Here is a 20,894-nt window from a genome sequence, read left to right on the forward strand (position 1 = left end):
GGCAGGCAGCTAGCTATATACAGAAATAACCTCAAACAAGGACGTTCGCTGTGTGCAAAACTTTTCGCCAGGCCCTGTCACAGCTTGGGGGCGGTGTCGTCCCTATGTATTACATAAGCATCAAAAACACACACACACACACACTGACAGTCGCAGTAATGCAATTTACAGCTTTGCCCATTACCAAAACAAACGCCCAAACAAGACCCACCCAACGCTCCGCATTACTTTGCTCTGCTTACTGCTGCTGCTGCTGCTGCTGCTGCTGCTGCTCCTCTCACCACCTCGCTGTTGGCGCAACAAATGTTGCCATTGTTGGGCTTGTGCCTGGCCCTGCACTTCCCTAACCGGGCGCACTTTTAGCTGAATTGATTTTTCGCCCGCCTCACTGCGCATGCCGGGCAAACCGCGCCGCTCTTTGAATGCAATTGCTGCGGAGCATACATATACATAGCCCCTACACCGAACAGCACATATACATAACTATGTGTGTATGTGTGTGTGTGTGTGTCTATGTTTTTATGTATGCTCAATGTTTTTTTATGCTATGTACAGCTGCCCAAAAGCCTGAGTCATCAGCCTGAACACACACACACACACACAGGCACACACACACCACCCACAGCCGCAGCCGCAGCGCAGCAGCAGCAGCAACATAATTTCCAGCTATATCTGGAAACTGCAGCGCTCTATCTTATATACCACATACACAGGTATGTGTATGCATATGTATGTATGCATATATATCTATGTAGATGGCATGTGAATGTGCTACATGGCCATATTTTAAGTGCTTTGAGCTCTATGTTCTGGGCGCTTAAAGCGCTTAATGCGGCTTTAAAAAATCTTTGCAACGAATGACAGAGCCGTGGGCTTCAATTCATCATATTCAACATGAATATATATACACACACACACACAGGCATGCATGTATGTGTGTGCAATTACATGGCCCGCATTAAGCATTTCAATTAAAATGCCTAACTGTATTTATAAAATTCCAGCGAAGCTTTCGTTTAACTCGTGTTTTATAAATAGAACATTTTGCATTTGATTTCGCTTGGTAAACAGAAAAACTTACCCTTACTTTCAATGCACACACAATTGTACAACTAATATCAACAGATTAAATTATAATAATAATTATTATAATTATTATTATTATTATGGTTGTTGTTGCGTAGAATTGGTAATGTGAGTCCAAGAAAAATTCATGTTACTCTTTAAGTATTAAACATCCGAACGTATCGTTAACTTGAAATGACAAACTGGGCTTAAGCCGAACCGGTTCGAGCCGGGAATCTCAGTTTATTTACCAATTTACCATGAACCAAACCTTAAACCATTTGAATTAAACAAACAAAAGAGGCTTATAATAAGCTAAATAAATAAATGGGAACTTTGATGTAATAGAACTGCGCTTTGTTATAAATAGAATGTTGCCTTGATTTAATTTCTTAAATTCCTAAACTTCACAAAATTGTATAACTAATAATAACAGCTTTAATTTGTTATTATTATGATTATTGGCCAGAATTTGTTGGTAATATAAAAATAATTAATTATGTATAGTTTTACTCTTTTAGAATGGAAGTTTGGTTATATTGTTTTAATATTATATCATTATTGGATATGACTAAGGTGTCTTTATAACGCGGTCTATTGTTTTCCCAACTGACTCTAGAAACACTTTTCTTTCGTGGAACTTGTGTTTTCCAGGTATATTCACAGTAGACACATATGCTACTTATATAAACCCCTTAATCAACACTGGTCTACTGAACTTTTTTTCAGTCAAATTTCTTTCAACACAATATTTTGTCAATTGTCATGTTCAAAAAAAGAAGCAAACAAAAATATACATATGTATATGCAGTCATTTTTAAAATACAATAGTTTTTAAAAAAATATAATCTATGGAACTACGTATAGTTGCCTATATATGCATTTATAAATTATTATATTAATTATTGTTGCAAATATAAATTAAAGACTATAAAAGGCATTCAATTCAATTCTTTTGAATTGAACAAGTGACATTTTCATTTAGTAATAAAACAGAAAATTGCTTGAAATTAAACTTTCGTCCATGCTAAGGCACATGTCTGCAAGGGTATTTAATCATCGATATGATTTCCGCGTAGACTTATACGTATACGTATATATGTATACATATATATGTAGATGTATATAACTATTGGCGTCGATCGTATCTCCTAAATAGTTGAATTGCCCTTGCAGCAGATTAGCAAACGGCGTCATGAGCAGTCGCCGTCTGTTATTGAACGAACCGATCGTTGAGGCCATAAAGCGGTCCCTTATATGTCGTAAGCACATTTACATAAATAAGTATGTATACACATGCATATATATATATATATATATGTATTATTTCTATTTCTAATAACGTGCCCTTTGCCGCGACGCGTTTGTTTTTGGCATAGTTAGAAAACGTTTTCTCTCCGTTTCACGGGGAAAACAATGGACAACTTTAGCTAAGGTCGCGCCTGTTTTCCCTTGTGTGAAAGAAAATAGGCCTGTCATTCGGTTGTGTTGAGCCTTTTTTGCGTCGCATGTTAATTTATGGCGGGGTTGATTTTTCATTCAGGTAGCGGCAGCATACAATTTTTACCTGGGAAATGCGTCGTTACAATTTTTGTTGTTGTTTACTTTCTTAGCGTTTTGTGTCCACCCCAATTATAACAGTGAGCATAGCATAAACATTTCCATAAGCTGTTAGTAACAGCAAGCTGTTATACATTAGTAAAGATAAGTATAGTTATCCATTTGGATTGCGTGCAGCTAGTAGCAATAGCTGTTAAGAGTGTTGAACTTTTTAATAACCTTACTGCTTTATTCAAACAGGCTGAACACAAATGTAATTATTACTCAATTTGTGCTGTTAAACATTGTGCGCTGTTAAATAGCATGGCACTGTTGCACACAGCTTGGCAGCACCGCGCTCGCTCACACTCTGTCGCAAACGTTTAGCGATCCGGCAGCTCCGAAATGAGGCCGCTGCTCGTGTTTGGTTACGCGAATATCGGCATGAAAGCAGATGAGCAATTAGTAAGAAGCGGCAAAACGATCAACGAAACTGTAGAAAATAAAAAGCCAAAATAGAAGAGAAATAGAAAATATTTTGTGTGCTGTAAATATAATAATTTTAAAGAAAAAAAAAAAGAACTGCACAAGTGTGTATGTGTAAATATTGAAAAACCGGTTGTGTTTCTTTGCGCTCTCTGACCAGGCGGCACCGGCTCCAGCTCTTGTTTATGTGTGTGCATCGTGTGCGTGTGTGTGTGCGTTTGCAAAAAGAAAAAATAACTTAAAACACTCGCCAAGTTCTGCCGCGTAAACAGACGACGGCGACGTCGACAGACGTTGAATTTGGCGCCGTTTCTTTTTTATTATTTTTTTTTGTTTTTTTTTCACCCGGTGAAATTTTTGCTCGCGTGTGTGTTTTTATATTTAGTAAAATATTGAACTTTTCTAAGATACAATTGGCTTGTTTCTGTTTGCGCCCATGTTAGAAAACAAAAAGCGCCCATTTGGCGCTAAGCAAAAACCGATCCTCAAACGGATACCCTTCTTCCCCCACAGCTGTAGCAGCAGACACAACAGCGGCAGCTCCAGTCGTCGCCGCAAATTGACAAGGTTTTTTGTGTAAAAACTATTATGCGGAGGTGTGTGGGTGGCACATATATATAAATATATGCACATATAAGAATAATATGGAAAATAAACATTGCAGTCGGATGCAGCCGACTGGGCTATACTCTGTAAACACAGCTTTAATTAGCTTGAAAAAATCCTACTCTTTTATTGCTTTCGTGTCTGTAAACGCTGTAAAACGTCAATCTGTGCTCAGAAAATGTTAATTTGTGTCGCTTGATTTTCACGCTCTTTCCAAGCTCAGGGCATGGTCGGTAATATGTATATTCCATATGTATATTCTCCAGCTCTTATAGCAGCTATAAAATTGCATACACACGTATTGACAATTCACTTTTTCGCTTTGTGCACAGAGTATGGCAATAAAAAATAAACAATTAAAAACAATACACAACAAGTTGTCAACTGTTTTGCTTATCCATTTTGTGCGTTTATTTTGTGTTATTGCAGGTCTACAGAGGAACCACCGACAAACAGCTTCGAAAGGAACTACTACGATCGCAGCCGCATAGTCTACCAAGCCAGCAACGCAGCAGCAGCAGCAGCAGCAGCAGTAGCCACAACTGCCAGCAGCAGCAACATCACTAACAGCACCAACAGCAACAACAACAGCAGCAGCGACAGATCGCGCGCCCGAGATCGTCTATACAGGAATGGTTCAGCAGCAGCCGCAGCAGCAGCAGCAGCAGTTGGTGCGTCAGCTACAAGCAGCAACACGACGACAACGACAGCAGCAACAGCAGCAGCTGCAGCGGGTGTGGGCGCGGTTGCGGTTGCAGGTGGAGCAACAACAACAGCAGCAGCAGCAGGCGGAGGAGGAGGAGGAGCAGCAGTTGGTGGTGGTGGTCCATTGCCGCCACAAGCGTTGGGTGATCGCAGCAACAACAACAACATTAACCAAAACACACGCGTACCGCAGTCATGGTACGAAGCTGCTGCTACTGCGACAGCGCATCTGAAAAGTCCTGGTGGCAGTGGCAATGCCGGCGTCTCAGCAGCTGGCAGCATAATGAGCTCACCGATCAATCATCATCCACATCCACATCATCATCACTACAACACATCCGCCTCGTACTCATCACCCGCCCACTCGCACTCGCATGCGCATACGCACACGATAGCAGCGGCGGCAGCAGCAGCAGCGGCGGCGGCGGCGGCATCCTCGACAACCGCCATGCACCGCAGCGTTGCGTATGCGGGCAGTGTTGCGGATGAGGCAGCAGCGGCGGCGGCAACGGCAACGTTAAACTGTTCCCGCAAAATTCACCTGCAACACCACAACAACAACAACAACAACAGCAGAAGCCCTGCCGGCGTCAGCAAACTAAACAAGCTGCTCAAAACGGCAACGGCGCGCTGTGGCTCTGAGTCGCCCTCAGGCGGTGCTGGTGCAGTGACTGGAGCAGCAGGAGCAGCAGCAGCAGCAGCAGCAGCAGCGACGACAAGTACAATCACAAACAATAGTTTTAGTAGTAATAGTTTAAATATAATAAACACGGCCACTCCAACGATGCCAATTGCAACAGCTGCAGCAGCAACAACAGCTTCTAGTGGCAACAGCAGCGGCAGCGGTGACATTTTAAATGTGGCCGCTGCACTGGCCGCCGCCGTGGACAATGGCAATGCGACGCAGCAGGGCGTGGTCGGCGGGGGCGGACGTGCGCCGCGTCATCATTTGCATGGTCGGAGCACAACATCGTCGAGTCGCTCGCATTCACGTTCGCCGAGCAGCTACAGCAGCTCGCATAGCTCATCATCGGCCTCATCGCACTCATCGTCGCATTCGCACGCGTCCAGCCCTATATCGGGCAATTGTGCCGATGCACTCGTTGCAGTCGGTGGCATTAACGCTACATCGTCGCATCGCAGCTCACGCAGTCTGCAGTCCTGTGTGGCAGCTAGCAGTAAGTATTGCTATATGTGCTCCCTTTAAATGATTGTTATTGAAATTCCATTAATTATTATTTTTGTTGCAGGCAACTCTTCAAATCCCAGTGGCAATGTCGTCAGCGGTGGTGGCTGTGGTTCGAGTAGTAGCAGCAGCAGCAGCTCCAGTAGCAGCAGCAGCTCCTGTTTGGCGGCCAATCCGGTGGTGCATTCCGAAGATAATCGGCCGTTGGCGATACGCGTACGCAACCTGCCCGCACGTTCCTCGGACACATCCCTTAAGGATGGTCTCTTTCACGAGTACAAAAAGCACGGCAAGGTCACGTGGGTGAAGGTCGTGGGACAGAATTCGGAGCGTTATGCGCTCGTCTGCTTTAAAAAACCGGACGATGTGGAGAAGGCTCTCGAAGTATCCCATGATAAACATTTCTTTGGCTGTAAAATCGAGGTGGAACCGTATCAGGGCTACGACGTGGAGGACAATGAATTTCGTCCCTACGAAGCCGAACTGGACGAATACAATCCGAAAGCTACACGAACACTGTTCATTGGCAACCTCGAGAAGGATATAACCGCCAGCGAGCTGCGCGTCCATTTCGAAAGCTTTGGCGAGATCATCGAGATTGATATCAAGAAGCAGGGACTGAATGCCTATGCCTTTTGTCAGTATTCGGATATTGTGTCTGTGGTCAAGGCAATGCGTAAAATGGATGGCGAACATTTGGGCAGCAATCGCATCAATCTGGGCTTTGGCAAGTCCATGCCCACGAATTGTGTCTGGATTGACGGTGTCGGCGAGAAGGTCTCCGAAACCTTTCTGCAGTCACAGTTTACGCGGTTCGGCACCGTCACCAAGGTCAGCATTGATCGTACGCGACAATTGGCTTTGGTGCTGTACGATCAGGTGCAGAATGCGCAGGCTGCTGTCAAGGATATGCGTGGCACCATTATGCGTGGACGCAAACTGCAGGTGGACTTTGCATCGCGTGAATGCCAGGATGCCTTCTACGACAAGCAGGAGAAGCAGCAGCAGCAACAGCAGCAGCAGCAGCCACAACAACAACTGCAGCAGCAGCAGCCGACGCAGCTCCCCAATGCGGGTAAGTGAGACGAGCTTGGGCATGATGTAGAAATTGTTAACTGTTGTTATGCATATTTTTTTTAGGCTCCTCCTCCTCGCGCTTCAATCGCTACGACTCTTCACAGTCACGTTCGCGCGCCTCCTCCTTCAGTCGACATCAGAACTCGAACGATGGCTGCTCGCCAGGCGGTAATACGCCAGGAGGTGGTGTTGGTGGCGTCAGCGGCAGCATCAGTAGTGCTGGCAACAGCAACAATAGCACCGGCAGCAGCAGCAGCAACAGCATCTCGGCGAGCAATGCGATGCCAGCGCCGAGCATTGCATCGGCAGTTGTGAGCAACACTGGAGCAACGTCCGCAGCGTTACCCTCGGCGGTGGGCCCCAGTGCGATGCCCATGTCGCCAGCGGCGATGGTCCAGGCGCGTATGCGTATGGCGCGCAATGCGCGGCACACCATTGACTTTGACTTCAACGATGTGGGTCGACGGTTTCGCAACTTTGAACCGGGCAACAATAACAATAGCAACAACAATAGTAACAGCAACAACAACAGCGGCAATAGTCAGGCGCAGGACGAGGATGCGGGCGTTGTTATGCGCTCTGATTCGCCTGTAATTGCAAGACTCGGACCAGCTGTCAATAGCAGCGGAAGTGGGAGTGGCAGCACCAACGCTGGCAACCCCAGCGAAATGCACGAGCTGACATTGAACAACAGCAGCAGCGGCGGAAGCAGCAGCAACAGTCGCCGGCGTTGTGGTAAGACAAATGTAGATTTGCGCCATCATGTGCACAATCAACGTTTTCAATTGCCAGAACAACTCGAGGAGTGCCCGTCCAGTGGTGATGAGGGCGTGGTCAGTCCGCGCAAGCGCATCAAAATGGATTACCATCATCATCATCATCATTCCAATGCCAGTGCGGTAAGTGAAACACACACACACACACAGACACTAAATAATAGGCTAGAGTGTTGCAAAATGATCGTAAACTGAGCGCTAATCAACGCAGAATTAACTGCAGCAGGAGCTGCACAAAAGCTTCCTATCGGGAGCTGCACACAAAAGCTTCCTTTAATGACGAAGTCCGCATTCGAAACGGTTTGTTACATTTCATCCACAATGCTTTAAAAGTGTTGTATGCATATTATTTAGTTTGCTCACTCATCAATCATTTAATCTAATCGGCAATTTCATTTGGCTGGGTGAAATATTGAGGAAAAAGAGCGAAATTCACCTACATGGGTGAAAAATTGGGGGAAAATTCAAAGGCAAAGTCAAATTGGTTTTTACAGCTCTTTCTCTTGGCTATTCACGGGCGATGAGTGAAAAGCATAAGGTTTAAGAAAAGCGAAAATGGATAAATATATAACAAAAATCTTTTATTTGTATATTCGGGTCACACTGCACGATCATTTTGCACTCTAGGACTTGATCTTATACATAAAACTGATTCCTATCTGAACTTCTTCTAATGATTTGTAGCAATCGCAGCTGCTGGAGCAGAACAGCGATTCGCCGGGGTCTGGTCACTGCAACAAGCCCAGTCCGCTGTCCAACTGTGATGTCATACACGATCCGTTGAATCGGAAGAGCGAAATACGTCGCGTCTCGGAGGCGGGTAAATTTTCAGCGGTCGCACCGCCACCAATGCCAATGCAACACCACAGCATGATGGTCAGCTGCCGGCGGCCATCGATCGATGTGGGCGCCCTCTCGGCGCTGTCCAACTCGTCGGCATTTCGGCACGGCCTAGTCGGTGCGAGCAGCATGGATCAGCAGCATCTAATGAATACGTCACTGGCGGCGAAGCGACGTCGTGTGACCGCCAGCACGCTGCAGCTATCCCAGCCGCAGCCGCTGCAACAGCAGCAATCAGCCTCCACCTCCTGCAGCAATCCCGCGAGCAACAGCGGTAGCGGCAACAGCGCTGGCCTGCTGACGCCTTCGCTGGCAGCGCCCACGCCCAATGATGACTATCATCATCATGTGTCGCGCGGACGCGGCCATCAGCTACATTCCCATCATTCGCACGAGGCCAGCGGCGGCGAGAGCGCCGATGGCTCCAGGCCGGGCACGCCGCTGTGCGATGAACGACCGGAGGTGTTGCCCACAGAGCCGCGTCGGCTGCCGCCGCCACGGGAACGGGCACGGGAGCGTGTGCGCGACATTATGTGGCTGCCGTTACCCAAATTCGGTGTGTTGTTTTTTCAGCAGCAGCGCAGTGGCAGCGGAAACGGTGGCACAGCCAGCGGAGTATCCAGCTATTTGCAGCAGCTGGCGACGACAACAACGGCGTTGCTTGCCAGCAACAACAACAACAACTCTAGTCTTAGCGGAGGCGCTGCTGGGATGTTGTCCAGCGGCTCATCAACGTCGGCGACTGCGTCCAGTTTAGGCTTTTTGCCCAGTCCCTCCTCGCGCTATTGGCGCTCCTCAAATCATCATCATCACCAGCACCACCATCATCATCAGCAGCAACAGCAGCAGCAGCAACAACAGCAGCAGCAACAGCAGCAACAACAACAGCAGCAGCAGCTGCAACAGGTGCAACTGCAGCAATCGTCATTGTCATCCTCATCGATTGGCCTGATGGGCAGTCCGGCGCGTCCGCGCTCGCTGAGCTCCAACTCAAGTGATTCGGATGTACCGAGCGGCCAGACGGGCGGCAGCCCAACGCTGGATGAACGACTGCGCAACTTTGAGGAGAACTACGAGCGCTGGTCTGGTGGCAGCAGCAACGCAAATCCCGGCCATGGCCACAGTCACGCCAGCAGCAGCAGCCAGTCAAACACACCTTCGTGGCAGCTCTCCATGCACGCGACAAACCTGGGCGGCCTAGGCTCGTCGCATCAGGCTGGCTCCGGCAATAGCAACAGCTCCAGCGGCACCGTCTCCAGTTCGACAAGCAATTCGCGTCACAAATTTCTGGACATCGATGAGCTGCAGCCCTCTGATATTGTTAAATCCCTGCTGGCCAAGAAGTCCGTGTTCGACGATGACTTTCAGCGGCTCAAGAAGAATCAATGGTACGAGCCCGCCAGCACAGACTTTGCCACGGGCTCCACAACGTTGGCGAATGCACGGCATGGTGGACTCTGCAGTGGGAACACGTCACCAGCGCTGCCCAATTTGGCAGCCACCAAGACGACGCCCATCATTGGCAACTGTAGCAGCCTCCTTACCGGCAGCAGCACTCTCGGCAGCAGCAGCAGCGGCAGCTGCAAGACAAGCGGCCTGTTGCAGCGGCTGAGCAGTTTGTCGCCCATGAACTCCCCGCAGGCTTCGATGTCGCCTTATAATAGCCCGTCGCCCTCGCCCTCTGTCGTGAATGCCAATGTGGTCAGCGGTCTTGGGCAGCTGGCCAAGCCCAGCAGTGGCGTTGGCAGCAGCAGCAGCATCGCCGCGACAGCAACAACAACAGCAGGAGCAGCAACTGCAGCGGCTGCGGCTGCGGCTGCTGTTATTGGTGGCACGTCTAGCGGCAGTGGTCCAACAAAGGGACTGCAATATCCATTTCCCAGTCACCCGCCATTGCCAAATACTGCAGCACCACCACCGGCGATACAACCGGCGCCACCTCCACCACCGGAGTTGCCCAAAGCAAAGCCAACAGCGGCGTCCACAGGCAATCAACAGCTCAGCAAGAGCCTCAGCGTGCCAGCGGCAGCCAATGAACCACGCTCCGTGCTTCAAAAGTCCGCCTCAGTGCCGGGCAGCACCAATGTGGGCACCACTGGGAGCAGCAGCAGCAGCAACCCATCCTCCAACGGTAACAGTTCCTCAACAACAACAACAACAACAGCCACACACGTACAAAAACAAACACCAAACAGCTCGATTGATGAAGTGGAGGGCAAAGGCAACGCCAAGAGCTCAACAACTGCCTCCTGCTCCGCGTCCAAGAAGAGCAGCAGCAGCAGCGGCGACAAGTCGCATGGCAGCAGCAAGCACAACAATCGCTCCGATGCGGATAAAAAGTCGAAGAAGTCCTCCTCCTCATCCTCATCCTCCTCGAACACAACCAGCTCCGATAAGCGCAAGAACTCGGCAACATCGCAATCCTCGAAGTCGGCAACACCCAAAGTGGACGATGAGTCCACCGAGTCGGATGAACCTATGGAGAAGCCCGACAAGGAGCATCCGCGTCAGGAGCGCGACAAAGAGAAGGAAAAGTCGCAGCACAAAGAGCGACAGGAGCGAGAGAAACGCGAAAAGGAACTGCGCAAGCAACAGGAGCGTGAAGAAAAGGAACGCAAAGCGCAGGAGGAACGCGAGCGCGAAGAGCGCAAGGCCAAAGAAGAGAAGGAAAAGGAAAAGGAAAGAGATCGGGAGCGTGAACGCGAACGCGAGAGAGAGCGGGAGCGCGAACGTAAGGCGCAAGAGGAGCGTGAGCAAAAGGATCGCGAAGAGCGTGAGAAGGAACAACGCGAAAAGGAGCAGCGGGAACAGGAGGCGCGGCAGGCGCGCATGCGCGACATGTCCGCCTACCACAAGAACAAATCCGATGCCAGTTCCGAAGCGAGCAGCTTCTACGCCCACAATCCAGCCACGCCCAACGAGTGTGAGCGACAGAACAACAAAGAGAATGCCGTTGCCGCGGATATAACCACAACAACAACAGCAGCAGGAACAGCAGCTTCAGGCAGCGTTTCCACTGAGAGCAGCAGCAAGGATCGTTCCCGCAAATCGTCACGCAATTCCCCTGTGCCCAGTACGGGCCGCCAGCACAAGCGACGCCTCAGTTCGCAGGACAGCAATCATAGCAGCGGTGGCGCTGGCGCTGGCGGTGGACAAAATCATGAGGATTATGTAAAGCGTATACGCATGGAGAACACCAACCCGAGCCAATCCCAGTCCCAATCGCAATCGCAAAGCAATCATCAGCGGCTCGGCGACCGTCGCGACAGCAAGGAGCACAAGAGCAGCAGCAGCAGCGGCGGCTGCAAGGACGAAAAGCTCAGTTCCTCCAAATCGCACGGCAGCAGCAGCAGCAGCTCGAAGCATCATCGACGCGAAAAGCATCACAGCAAAAGCGCCAGCAGCAGCAGCGAGGTGGTCAACAATACCGAACTGGATGCCAAACAGCAGCAACAGTTGCACACGCTCAATACCAGCGAGGAGGAGCAGCAGCAGCCGGCCCAGTCGCAGCAACAACAACCACATCCGCAGCAGCAGCAGCAGCAGCAACGACAACCGTCGATGCACAAGCAGCAGCGCGAGCATCATCACCATGGCAGCTCGTCATCGTCGTCGCGGCACAAGAGCAAGCGTGACCATCATCATCATCGCGAGAAGAAGCGACACTCGGTGGCCGAGTCCACCAATACGGACGAGGAGCCCACACACAATCCGCACAGACGCATCTCAGCGGCGGGCAGTTCCGCGGGCGAGCTTAGCTCTAACACAGCCAACACAAATACCTCCAGCAGCAAGTTGCATCATCATCATCATCAGCAGCAACAGCAGCAGCAGCAGCAACAACAGCAGCAGCAGCAGCAACAGTCGTCGCACCATCATCATCATCATCATCGTCGTAGCGTGGAGCGGAAATCATCGCGCGGCTCAGACGAAGGAGGCGCTTCCTCGAAGAGTGCTTCACAGCCGCGCAAAATGATGCTCAGCTCGGCGGACTCGGATGACACAGATGATGCATCCAAGAAGCATTCCATCTTTGATATACCCGACGATTGCCCCAATGTCTCAATGTACGACAAGGTTAAGGCGCGCAGCTGCAAAAATATGCAACGCCAGGCCGAGGAGAAGAAGATCAAGGCCAAGTTCTCGCAGCTGAAACAATCGCGAGCCAAAAAGAAGCGCTCCACCAGCTACGATGGCGACAGCGACACCGAATTCGAGGATCGGCTGCATCATCGCCTCAGCGGCAGCAGCAGCTTCCATGGACGCAATCATGGCGGCCTCAGCAGCAGTGACGATGGCAACGACGATGAGGATGGGTATCATCGCAGCAAGCTGTCACAGAGTCGCATATTCTCCGATTCGGATGCCGATGGCGATGTGGATGCGGAGGCAGCGGCATTAAATGCCAGCCGCATGCGCCAGCAAATGCAACAGAATTTGCGTCGACTCTGCGATGGCGACGATAGCTCCGAGGATGAGATACGTCGCAATGTGATTGGCCACGCAGGCAAAAGGAATTGCCATTCGACACGCATTGCCTCCGACTCGGAATCGCAATCGCAGCCAGCTCCGGAGCTGATTGGCAGCAGCAGCGTGGGCAGCGCCAGCATCAAGCAGGAGCCGGACATAAAGCAGGAACAGCTCTCGGACAGCGAAATGCAAAAGTATCCAAAGTCACGCCACGACTCGCACTCCTCCAACGAGGAGCGTAAACTGAAGACGGAATTCAAGAAGGAGTACACCGAGTACTTCAGCGCCTCCGGCTACACGGGCTTCGTGGGCGACAGTACCGCCAAGCTCAAGGAGTTCTCCCCGGAAGCGCGCAAGAAGCACAAGAAGAGCAAGAAGCGTCTCAAGTCCTCGGCGGACGCCGCCTCCACTGTTGTAGCCGCTGTCACCGCTGGCAGCACGGCCAGCGGCAGCATCTTTGATGTTGCCGATTGTAAGCCCAATAAATTCGACAGCTTCGATGAGCTTAAGACCGAACAGCAGCAGCCGCTGCCGCAGCAAGTAGTGATCGCTCCCGCGTTGGAAGTGAATGCCTCCGCAGTGGTGGTGGTGGCTAGCGAGCGGCGCAAGCACAAGGAGCGCAAGGAGAAGAAGCGCGAGAAGCTGCGCAACTTGAGCGAGACGAACGCCGGCGGCTCTGTCGAGCAGCTTAGCGAGAAGCTGTCCAAGGAGGAGCGTCATCGGCTGAAGAAGTCCAAGAAATCAAAGAGTCTGGACACATCGGCGCGCCTGTACAATGCATCCAATGCCTCCTCGCCACCGACGGCCAGCACACTGAGCACGCCGGCGCGTGAGTCTGCAAAGCGTAGTGAGGACAAAATGGAGGATATCTTTGGTATTATCTCCGACGAGGAGGAGGAAGAGGAAGAATCCCAACTGACCGACGAGCCGCCCGACACGGCCAAGGTGCAGCTGTCCACCACAGGACCCATGGTATCCGCCGCGCTGCAGACCTACAAACAGGAGACGCCTCTCCTAAGCCTCAACAGCAACAAAGAGCCGGCAACGCAGCAACTGCAGCTGCATCAGGAGGAGCTCGAGCTGGAGCGCAGTGAACGCGAGCGGCATCGCAAGGAGAAACGCGAGAAGAAGCGACGCGAGAAGTCCGCACGCGAGCAACAGCAGCATCAGCAGCAACAACAGCAACAGCAGCAGCAACAAAACGCCAACAAGCTGGATGACGACAACAGCGTGGACATGGACGAGGCAGGACGTGCGCTGGAAGCGCAGCTTATGGATGATTTTGACAGCAATAAGTTGCCCGAAGATGCCACTCCCTCCACAGCCACCACCTATCGAAGCGATATGACGGACGTGTTCCGTTTCTCCGACAACGAGGACAACAACTCCATCGAGCAACAGCAGCAGCAGCATTTGCAGCTGCCGTCGCAGTCCAGCGAGAAGCAGCAGCAGCTGCTTGACTCCAAGGAAGCGGGGCACAAGAGCAAGGACAAGAAGAAAAAGAAGAAGCGATCTAAGGAGGAGAAGCAAGAGAAGCTCGATAAGCAACAACTGCAGCAACAGCAACAACAACAACAACAACAGTTGCAGCTGCGTCGCGAGTCAACAACAGCAACAGCTGCTGCTCAAGCAACCGGCGGCGGCGCTTCATCGGTCAGCTCACTCACCATCAATGTGCAGGCAGCTTCGAAGCACGCCGAGGAGCAGCAGGAGAAGGAATCGAAGCGCAGTTCGCCGCTCTGTAAGCCCTCGCCCAGCTTGCCCTGTCTCATTGGCGATGATGATGATGAGGAGCCGCCCATCTGCCCGATGCCCGTCATCAAACCCTCAGCTAGCAGCGGCAGCAGCAGCAACAATCGCCTCAACACAGATACGCTCTCGCCGGCCCGCGAGAAGCCGCGGTTGATAAGCCCCATTCCCAAGACGCCCACCATAAGCCAGAGCAACAGCTCCATGCTGTCCACGCAATCGGCGGAAACCCCTGCGAGCAGCGGTGCGGCGCCTCTGGTTACCACGCCCACATCCTCAACGGCTGCCGCAGCTGCTTTGGAGTCCAAATGTGCCGCGGAGAATAGCTCACCGACCAGCGCCGTCTTGAATAAAAAGAAGGAGATCTTCATACCTGGCTTTGATGGTCAACTGGACGACAAGATTAGCGAGTCGGCGGTGCAATCAATTTCTGCAGAGTTCAACAATGCACTGCTGGATGCACTGGCCGATGAGCCCAAGATACCTGTGGCCTCCCCACCTGGCGCAATCAAGGCACTCGAAAAGCTGGAGGATAGCAAATCCCGTGTGACCATCTCGCAGGAAGAGACGGAGAGCGCTGTGTCCGCGCTGCTGGGCGAAAGCTTTGGCACATCCTCAACGGCGGATTACTCGCTAGACGGCATGGACGATATGGCAGCCACGGTCACTGAAGTGGTTGTCGCTGAGCCCGACGAAGAGGCGGCACTCGCTGCCAAGGCCATAGAGGCGGCTGTCGAAGAGGTCGCACCTGAGCCCGAGCCGGATCCCGAGCCTGAACCAGTGCCCGTTGTCGTCTCCGTGGGTGTCGTGCTCGATGCCGAAGAGGTGAACAAGGCGGTGCAGAGTCTGCGCAACGAGGACATGGACATCAAGGCGGACACCCCGCAATCCGAACGCGATCTGCAAATCGACACAGACACCGAGGAGAACGCCGACGAGGCGGACAGCAGCGGACCCAGTCTCAAGATCGACGAGACTGCCCCACAGCACAGCGGCTCCTCCGACAAGTCGGCTTCGAGCGCTGCCGAAAAGTCGCCCGAGCTCGCTAGCGAGTCCAACGCCAGGCCCAGACAGACGTCCGAAACGCCGCAGCCGACAGTCATTACCAAGCTGGCAGTAACTGTGCCTGCGCCTGCGCCAGCAACAGTTGCACCTACACCAGCGCCTAATGCCAGCAGCAGTAACTCGACCAAGTGCAATCCACAGCAAATGCTTAAGATAGAGCCGCCGACCATCAGCAAGCTGCAACAGCCGCTGGTGCAGCCGGTGCAAACGGTGCTGCCGGCACCTACAATAACAACAACAACAACAACGGCAGCTGCTGCAATTGCAACAGCAACAGCTCGTCCTGCCACGCCAGTCATCAATTTGGATCTGTCCAATGTCATGGCCAACTGCTCCAGCACAGCAAGCAGCAATAGCTCCGCATCGCTCTCCTTTGGCAGTCCTACTACCACACCGAAAACCATGCCGCTGGCCTCCACGCCCAAGCAGCAGACGCCAGCAACAGCCCAACAACAGCAACAACTTCAGACGTTGCCGCAGCGCACGCAGTCGCTCATTATGCAGCCGCCAACCATATCTATACCGGAGCAAGCGCCACATTTTGTGGTGCCTCACTTGATATTGTCGCCACAGCAGCAGCAACACCAACAGCAGCAGCAACATCAACAGCAGCAGCAGCAACAACAGCAGCAGCAGCAGGCTCCAACCAGCACCTATCTAATGCGCGCCCCCTCGCCGCATAGTCCGTTGTTGTCGCCGGGACGCGGCACGCCCAATCGCCAGCTAAGTCCAGCTACAAGGCCCATAGTGCCTACACAGCAGCAACTGCAGCAGCAGCAGCAGCAACAACATCCGCTGTTGGCTTCGCCCACTGGCAACATTAATATGAGTCCGCTGGCCAGCCCGACAGCGCGTGGAGTTGGAGTCACAACAACGTCGCCTACAACCAGCAGCAAAATGCCTACGCCTAACAGTTATCTGCCACGCCCAGCGCTGCCGCAGCAACAACAACAACAACAGCAGCAACAGGTCTCACCGAGCACGCCCAAGTCTGTCATTGAGCTGCAACCGGGCGCAAATGCAGCACAAAGTGCTCAGTTGATGCCTTTGCCTTTGCAGAAGATGCCCCCATTGCCCGTATCGCATCATCCGACAATCATTAGCAAGGTGGTTACCGTGCAGCCACAGCAGGCGATACAAACCCAGGTGGCCAGCTCGCCGCCTATGGGCAGTCTGCCGCCGCACAAGAATCTGCATGTAAACGCACAGCAGCAACATCAGCAGCAGCACCAGCAGCAGCAGCAGCTCTCTCCGCAGATGTTGTCCAAGATGAACGCGCATCAGCAACAGCAGCAGCAGCAGCAACAGGTGCACAAGTACATGCATCAGCAAATGCTGGAACGCAAGCCGCAGCGACAACAACATGTGCCACAGCAGCATCAACAGCTGCAACAACAACATCAACAACAGCAACAGCAACAACAACAGCAACAACAGCAGCATATGCAGCAGCAAATGCAGCATCCACCCTTGTCGCCGGGTCATCATCACGTACATGCCACGCAGCAGCAACAGCAGCATCAGGCACGGCAGCAGCAATATCAAGCGCAGCAGCATCAACACCAGCTGCAACATCAAGCCCAACAGCAGCAAATGCAACAGCAGCAGCAGCAGTTGCATATGCATAAGCTACAGCAGCAATTGCATACGGCACAGCAGCAACAGCCGTTAACGCACTTGACGCCGCCGCCGCCCATGTTTGCACAGCAGCAGCAACAACACCAGCAACTGCCACGCAATTTGCAACAGCAACAACAAGTGAGCCCAACAGGCCTCAATCCGAGTGCACACAGCTCGCACAGTCCACAGGCACAGCAGCAACAACAACCGCAGCAGCAACAGCAGCCGCATCCCGCTGCAATTATGGTGCGAGCACCAACACCACAGCAACAGCAACAATCGCTTAATGTTATACAGAACGCACCGTCAGCACAGAAAATCATTGTGCAACAGCAAATTGTGCCGGCACCGACCACATCTATACACTATCCGCCGCCGCCCAAGGACACGACGACTGTGGTGGAGTCGCCAGTGTTGCCGCTAAAGACATCCGAGAGCGTTTCTGTTATACGCACGCCCACGCCCACTATCAGCCTGGCCAGCTCACCGCAGGCGACAAAGGCAGCCGCTGCTGCCGCCGCCGCAGCCGCTTCAATGTTAACCGAGGAGAATGTCATCAAGATCTCACAGCCCAAACAGGATGAGCTTATCGAGCAGGACTCGAAGGAGGTGGACAGCGATTATTGGTCCGCCAAGGAGGTGAACATTGACAGTGTCATCAAGAAGCTCGATCCGTCCACGGCAGCCGCTTCGAAGGAGGATAACCAAAATAAGCGAACGGCTACACAACAGCAGCCAGCAATTGATGTGCCCACGACAGAGGCAACGCCAGCCTTGGTCAGTGAGCCACCATCTGCAGCAGCAGCAGCATCAGCATCAGTAACAGTTGCTGCCAGCGCTTTGGCCAATGCCAGCTCTAATGATCACGACACCGAGGATGAAACCGAGACGCGTCAGCTGAACATTAAGTCCTTGAAGCAGCTCGGCCGACCGCCCAGCGCACGTGGTACAGGCGCCAAACGTGGACGTCAGCCACGCGGAGCCAAGGCCAAGCAGGTTGCCGGACTGCCGCTGAATCCCACCGAGCCAAGCCTGTTGCTTTCACCGGGTGACAATGGTGTGCACACACGGCTGCGCAAGCCGGCCACGGCGCCAGTGACGCGTGGCCGCAAAGGCAGACCGCCGCGTAACTTGCTGCAGCAGCAACAGCAGCTACAACAGCAACAGCTGGCACAACAACAGCTAGCACAGCAGCAGCAGCAGCAACAACAACAGCAGCATCAGCAGAAGGAGATTGTCACGCCCACGCCCGCAGTTGTGCCCGTGCCTGTGCCAACAGCCGCTGAAAAGAAGGCACGGAATCAAGCGTTGACACAAGCGAGCGGCTCCAGTCAGGATATTTACGAGTTCCATGACGATGTGGGCGATACGGAGCCAAAGGTCAAGTTAACTGCAGTTACAAACACAGCAGCAGCAGCTGCCGCAGATGACACGAGACCGCGGCTGATTCTAACAATCAACAAGCTTAAGAACAGCAGCGAACTGGAGAGCCAAGCCGAGGTGCCACATGTGCAAACGCAGCAGCAGCAGCAGCAACAACAACAACAGCAGCAAGCTCAGCAGCAACAACAGCAGCAGCAAACACAGCAGCAGCTGGAGCACAACACGGACAGCTCGGAGTCTTGCAACACACGCAAGTCGCGGCGTCTGCAAGAGAAGGAGGATCGCAGCACCGTGGACGACATTATCGAAGATGTTGTGCGCAATACAAACACACAACAACAGCAGCAGCAGCTGCAGCAACAATTGCAACAACAGCAACAGCAACAGCTGCCGAAGGGCGCACAAACGCCGCCGCGACGTTCCGGTCGCAATGCGCAGGCCAAGAAAACGGATGCGGCACAAACGCCCAATGCCGTGGGCAGGCCGAGGCGTTCCAAGGAACGCAAGACTATTTGTGAGCCGCCAGCTGGAGTGCAGGAGGAGACGCAGCCACTATTGCTGCCGCCACCTGCTGCAGCAGCGGTGCCTACAGCTGCTGCTGTGGTTGAGACGCCAGCAACAATGCAGCAGCAGCAGCAACCACAACAACAGCCACAACAACAGCCACAACAACAGCCGCCAACGACGCACATTGTGCATGTACCGGAGGTCAAGGAAACGCCACCGCTCCCGCCGCCGCCGACAACAACAACGCCACCAGCAGAGCCATTGCAAGTGGCGCCTGTTGTTCTGTCCAAACCAACGCCACAGCATCCCAAGAAGAAGGCGATTGCCGCAGCCGAAATCGAATCCTATCAGGCCATCAACTCATCCATGCCGCCCATGCATCAGACAGCCGCACCTGCGGCCACTCAGAAGATCACAGGTGGTGCCGCGGATGCAGTTAGCAAGGCTTTAATTGATCCCGTTACGGGTGTCATTACTGCGGGCATGCCGCAGGGCAAGGAGGGCAATTTGCCGGCTGCGAATGCGGCGGCGCCCGCCAACAGCAGCAATGAAACGGTGCCACTGCAGCAGCAGCAGCAGCAGCAGCAGCAGCAACAACAGCAGCAACAACTGCAAATCAGCGCCACGGTCATAGCACCTGCCACGCCCATAACAACGCTCAGCAAACCCGTGCAGCTACAGGTGCAAGAGGCGGCGGCAACGTTGCTTAACAAGCCTGTCAGCGTGCTGGTTAAGGGCAATGCGACGCCCGCGCAGCCGACGCTTATCATACAGCAGCAACAACAACAACAACAACAGCTGCAACAGGCGCCACCGCAGCAACAGCAACAACAGCAACAACAGCAACAACAACAACAACATGTTTTGGCCAACAAACAGCCACTGGTGCTGACAACTGTGCTACAACATGCACAGCACACAACGGTGCGTCCGCCGCAGCCGCTCAAAGCGCATGTGCTGAATCGCGAGAAGAACCTGCAGCAGCAGCAGCAGCAGCAGCAACAACAACAGCAACAGTTGACGCCTAACAAACAGCATCAACAGCCGCCACATCCGGGCCACATGCTGCTCACTGATGCTGCCGGCAATCAACAGCTCCTGCAGCCAAATATCATAGCGCGCCATATGCTGGGCCAACAGCAGCAGCCCCAACAACAGCAGCATCTGCTGGTCAATATACCACCGCCAACAGCGCATTCGCCGCACTCGCCGCGCATCACAGCCGCACAGCACGGCCAGCAACAGCAGCAGCAACAGCCACCGAATGCGCCACAACTGCAGCAGCAACAGCAGCAGACGCTGGTCATCAAGCAGGCAACAGCCGCAGCGCCAACAGCGCATCCGCAAATACTGCATGTGGTTAGCTCAAAGGCTTCGGTATTGCCAACGCAGCAGCAGCAACAACAACAACAACCGCCGCAGCAACTGAGCAAACAGAACTTTGGCTATGTACAACAAACACCACAGCAACAACAACAACAACAGCAACCCCAACAGCTGTACAAACAGGCCGTGCAGCAGAAGAGCGCACAGCCGGTGCAGTTGCCGCCGCATAATCTCTTGTTGCCCGCACACTCGGCGCTGTTGTTGCAGCCAAAGCCAGCGGCTCATTTGCAGCCGCAGCAACATCAGTTGACACCGTCGCCGCCGCCGGGCAAGCCCAATCCTGTGGTGCACAGTCTGCAGGCGGTAGGTCAATTGTTGCCCGGCAGCATTGGCAGTCCGCCGCCAATGAAACCAGGACAACAGCAGCAAGCCAATACAGCTGCAGGTAAGTTCCAATGCCTGGACAACTGTTGGCTAATCCTAATTAAAACCTA

General features: G+C 52.8%; 1 protein-coding gene across 7 annotated transcripts in view; it reads left to right on the forward strand.

The window, feature by feature from the left end:
* The window catches only part of spen (split ends), a 76,430-nt gene that overhangs the window by 51,462 nt on the left and 4,074 nt on the right, over positions 1-20,894 (forward strand). For 4 of the 7 annotated variants that reach the window (XM_070209187.1, XM_070209190.1, XM_070209188.1 and 1 more), the window contains 4 exons: positions 4,126-5,579; positions 5,652-6,662; positions 6,728-7,563; positions 8,125-20,845. In XM_070209187.1, the coding sequence (XP_070065288.1) occupies positions 4,126-5,579; positions 5,652-6,662; positions 6,728-7,563; positions 8,125-20,845 (16,022 nt within the window). Of the gene's footprint in view, positions 1-3,081; positions 3,687-4,125; positions 5,580-5,651; positions 6,663-6,727; positions 7,564-8,124; positions 20,846-20,894 lie in introns of those variants that run through there. The other 3 variants (XM_070209189.1, XM_070209193.1, XM_070209191.1) reach the window with 2 other exon arrangements.

The sequence above is a fragment of the Drosophila virilis genome, chromosome 4, assembly GCF_030788295.1.
Source record: "Drosophila virilis strain 15010-1051.87 chromosome 4, Dvir_AGI_RSII-ME, whole genome shotgun sequence".
Classification (NCBI taxonomy): Eukaryota; Metazoa; Arthropoda; class Insecta; order Diptera; family Drosophilidae; genus Drosophila; species Drosophila virilis.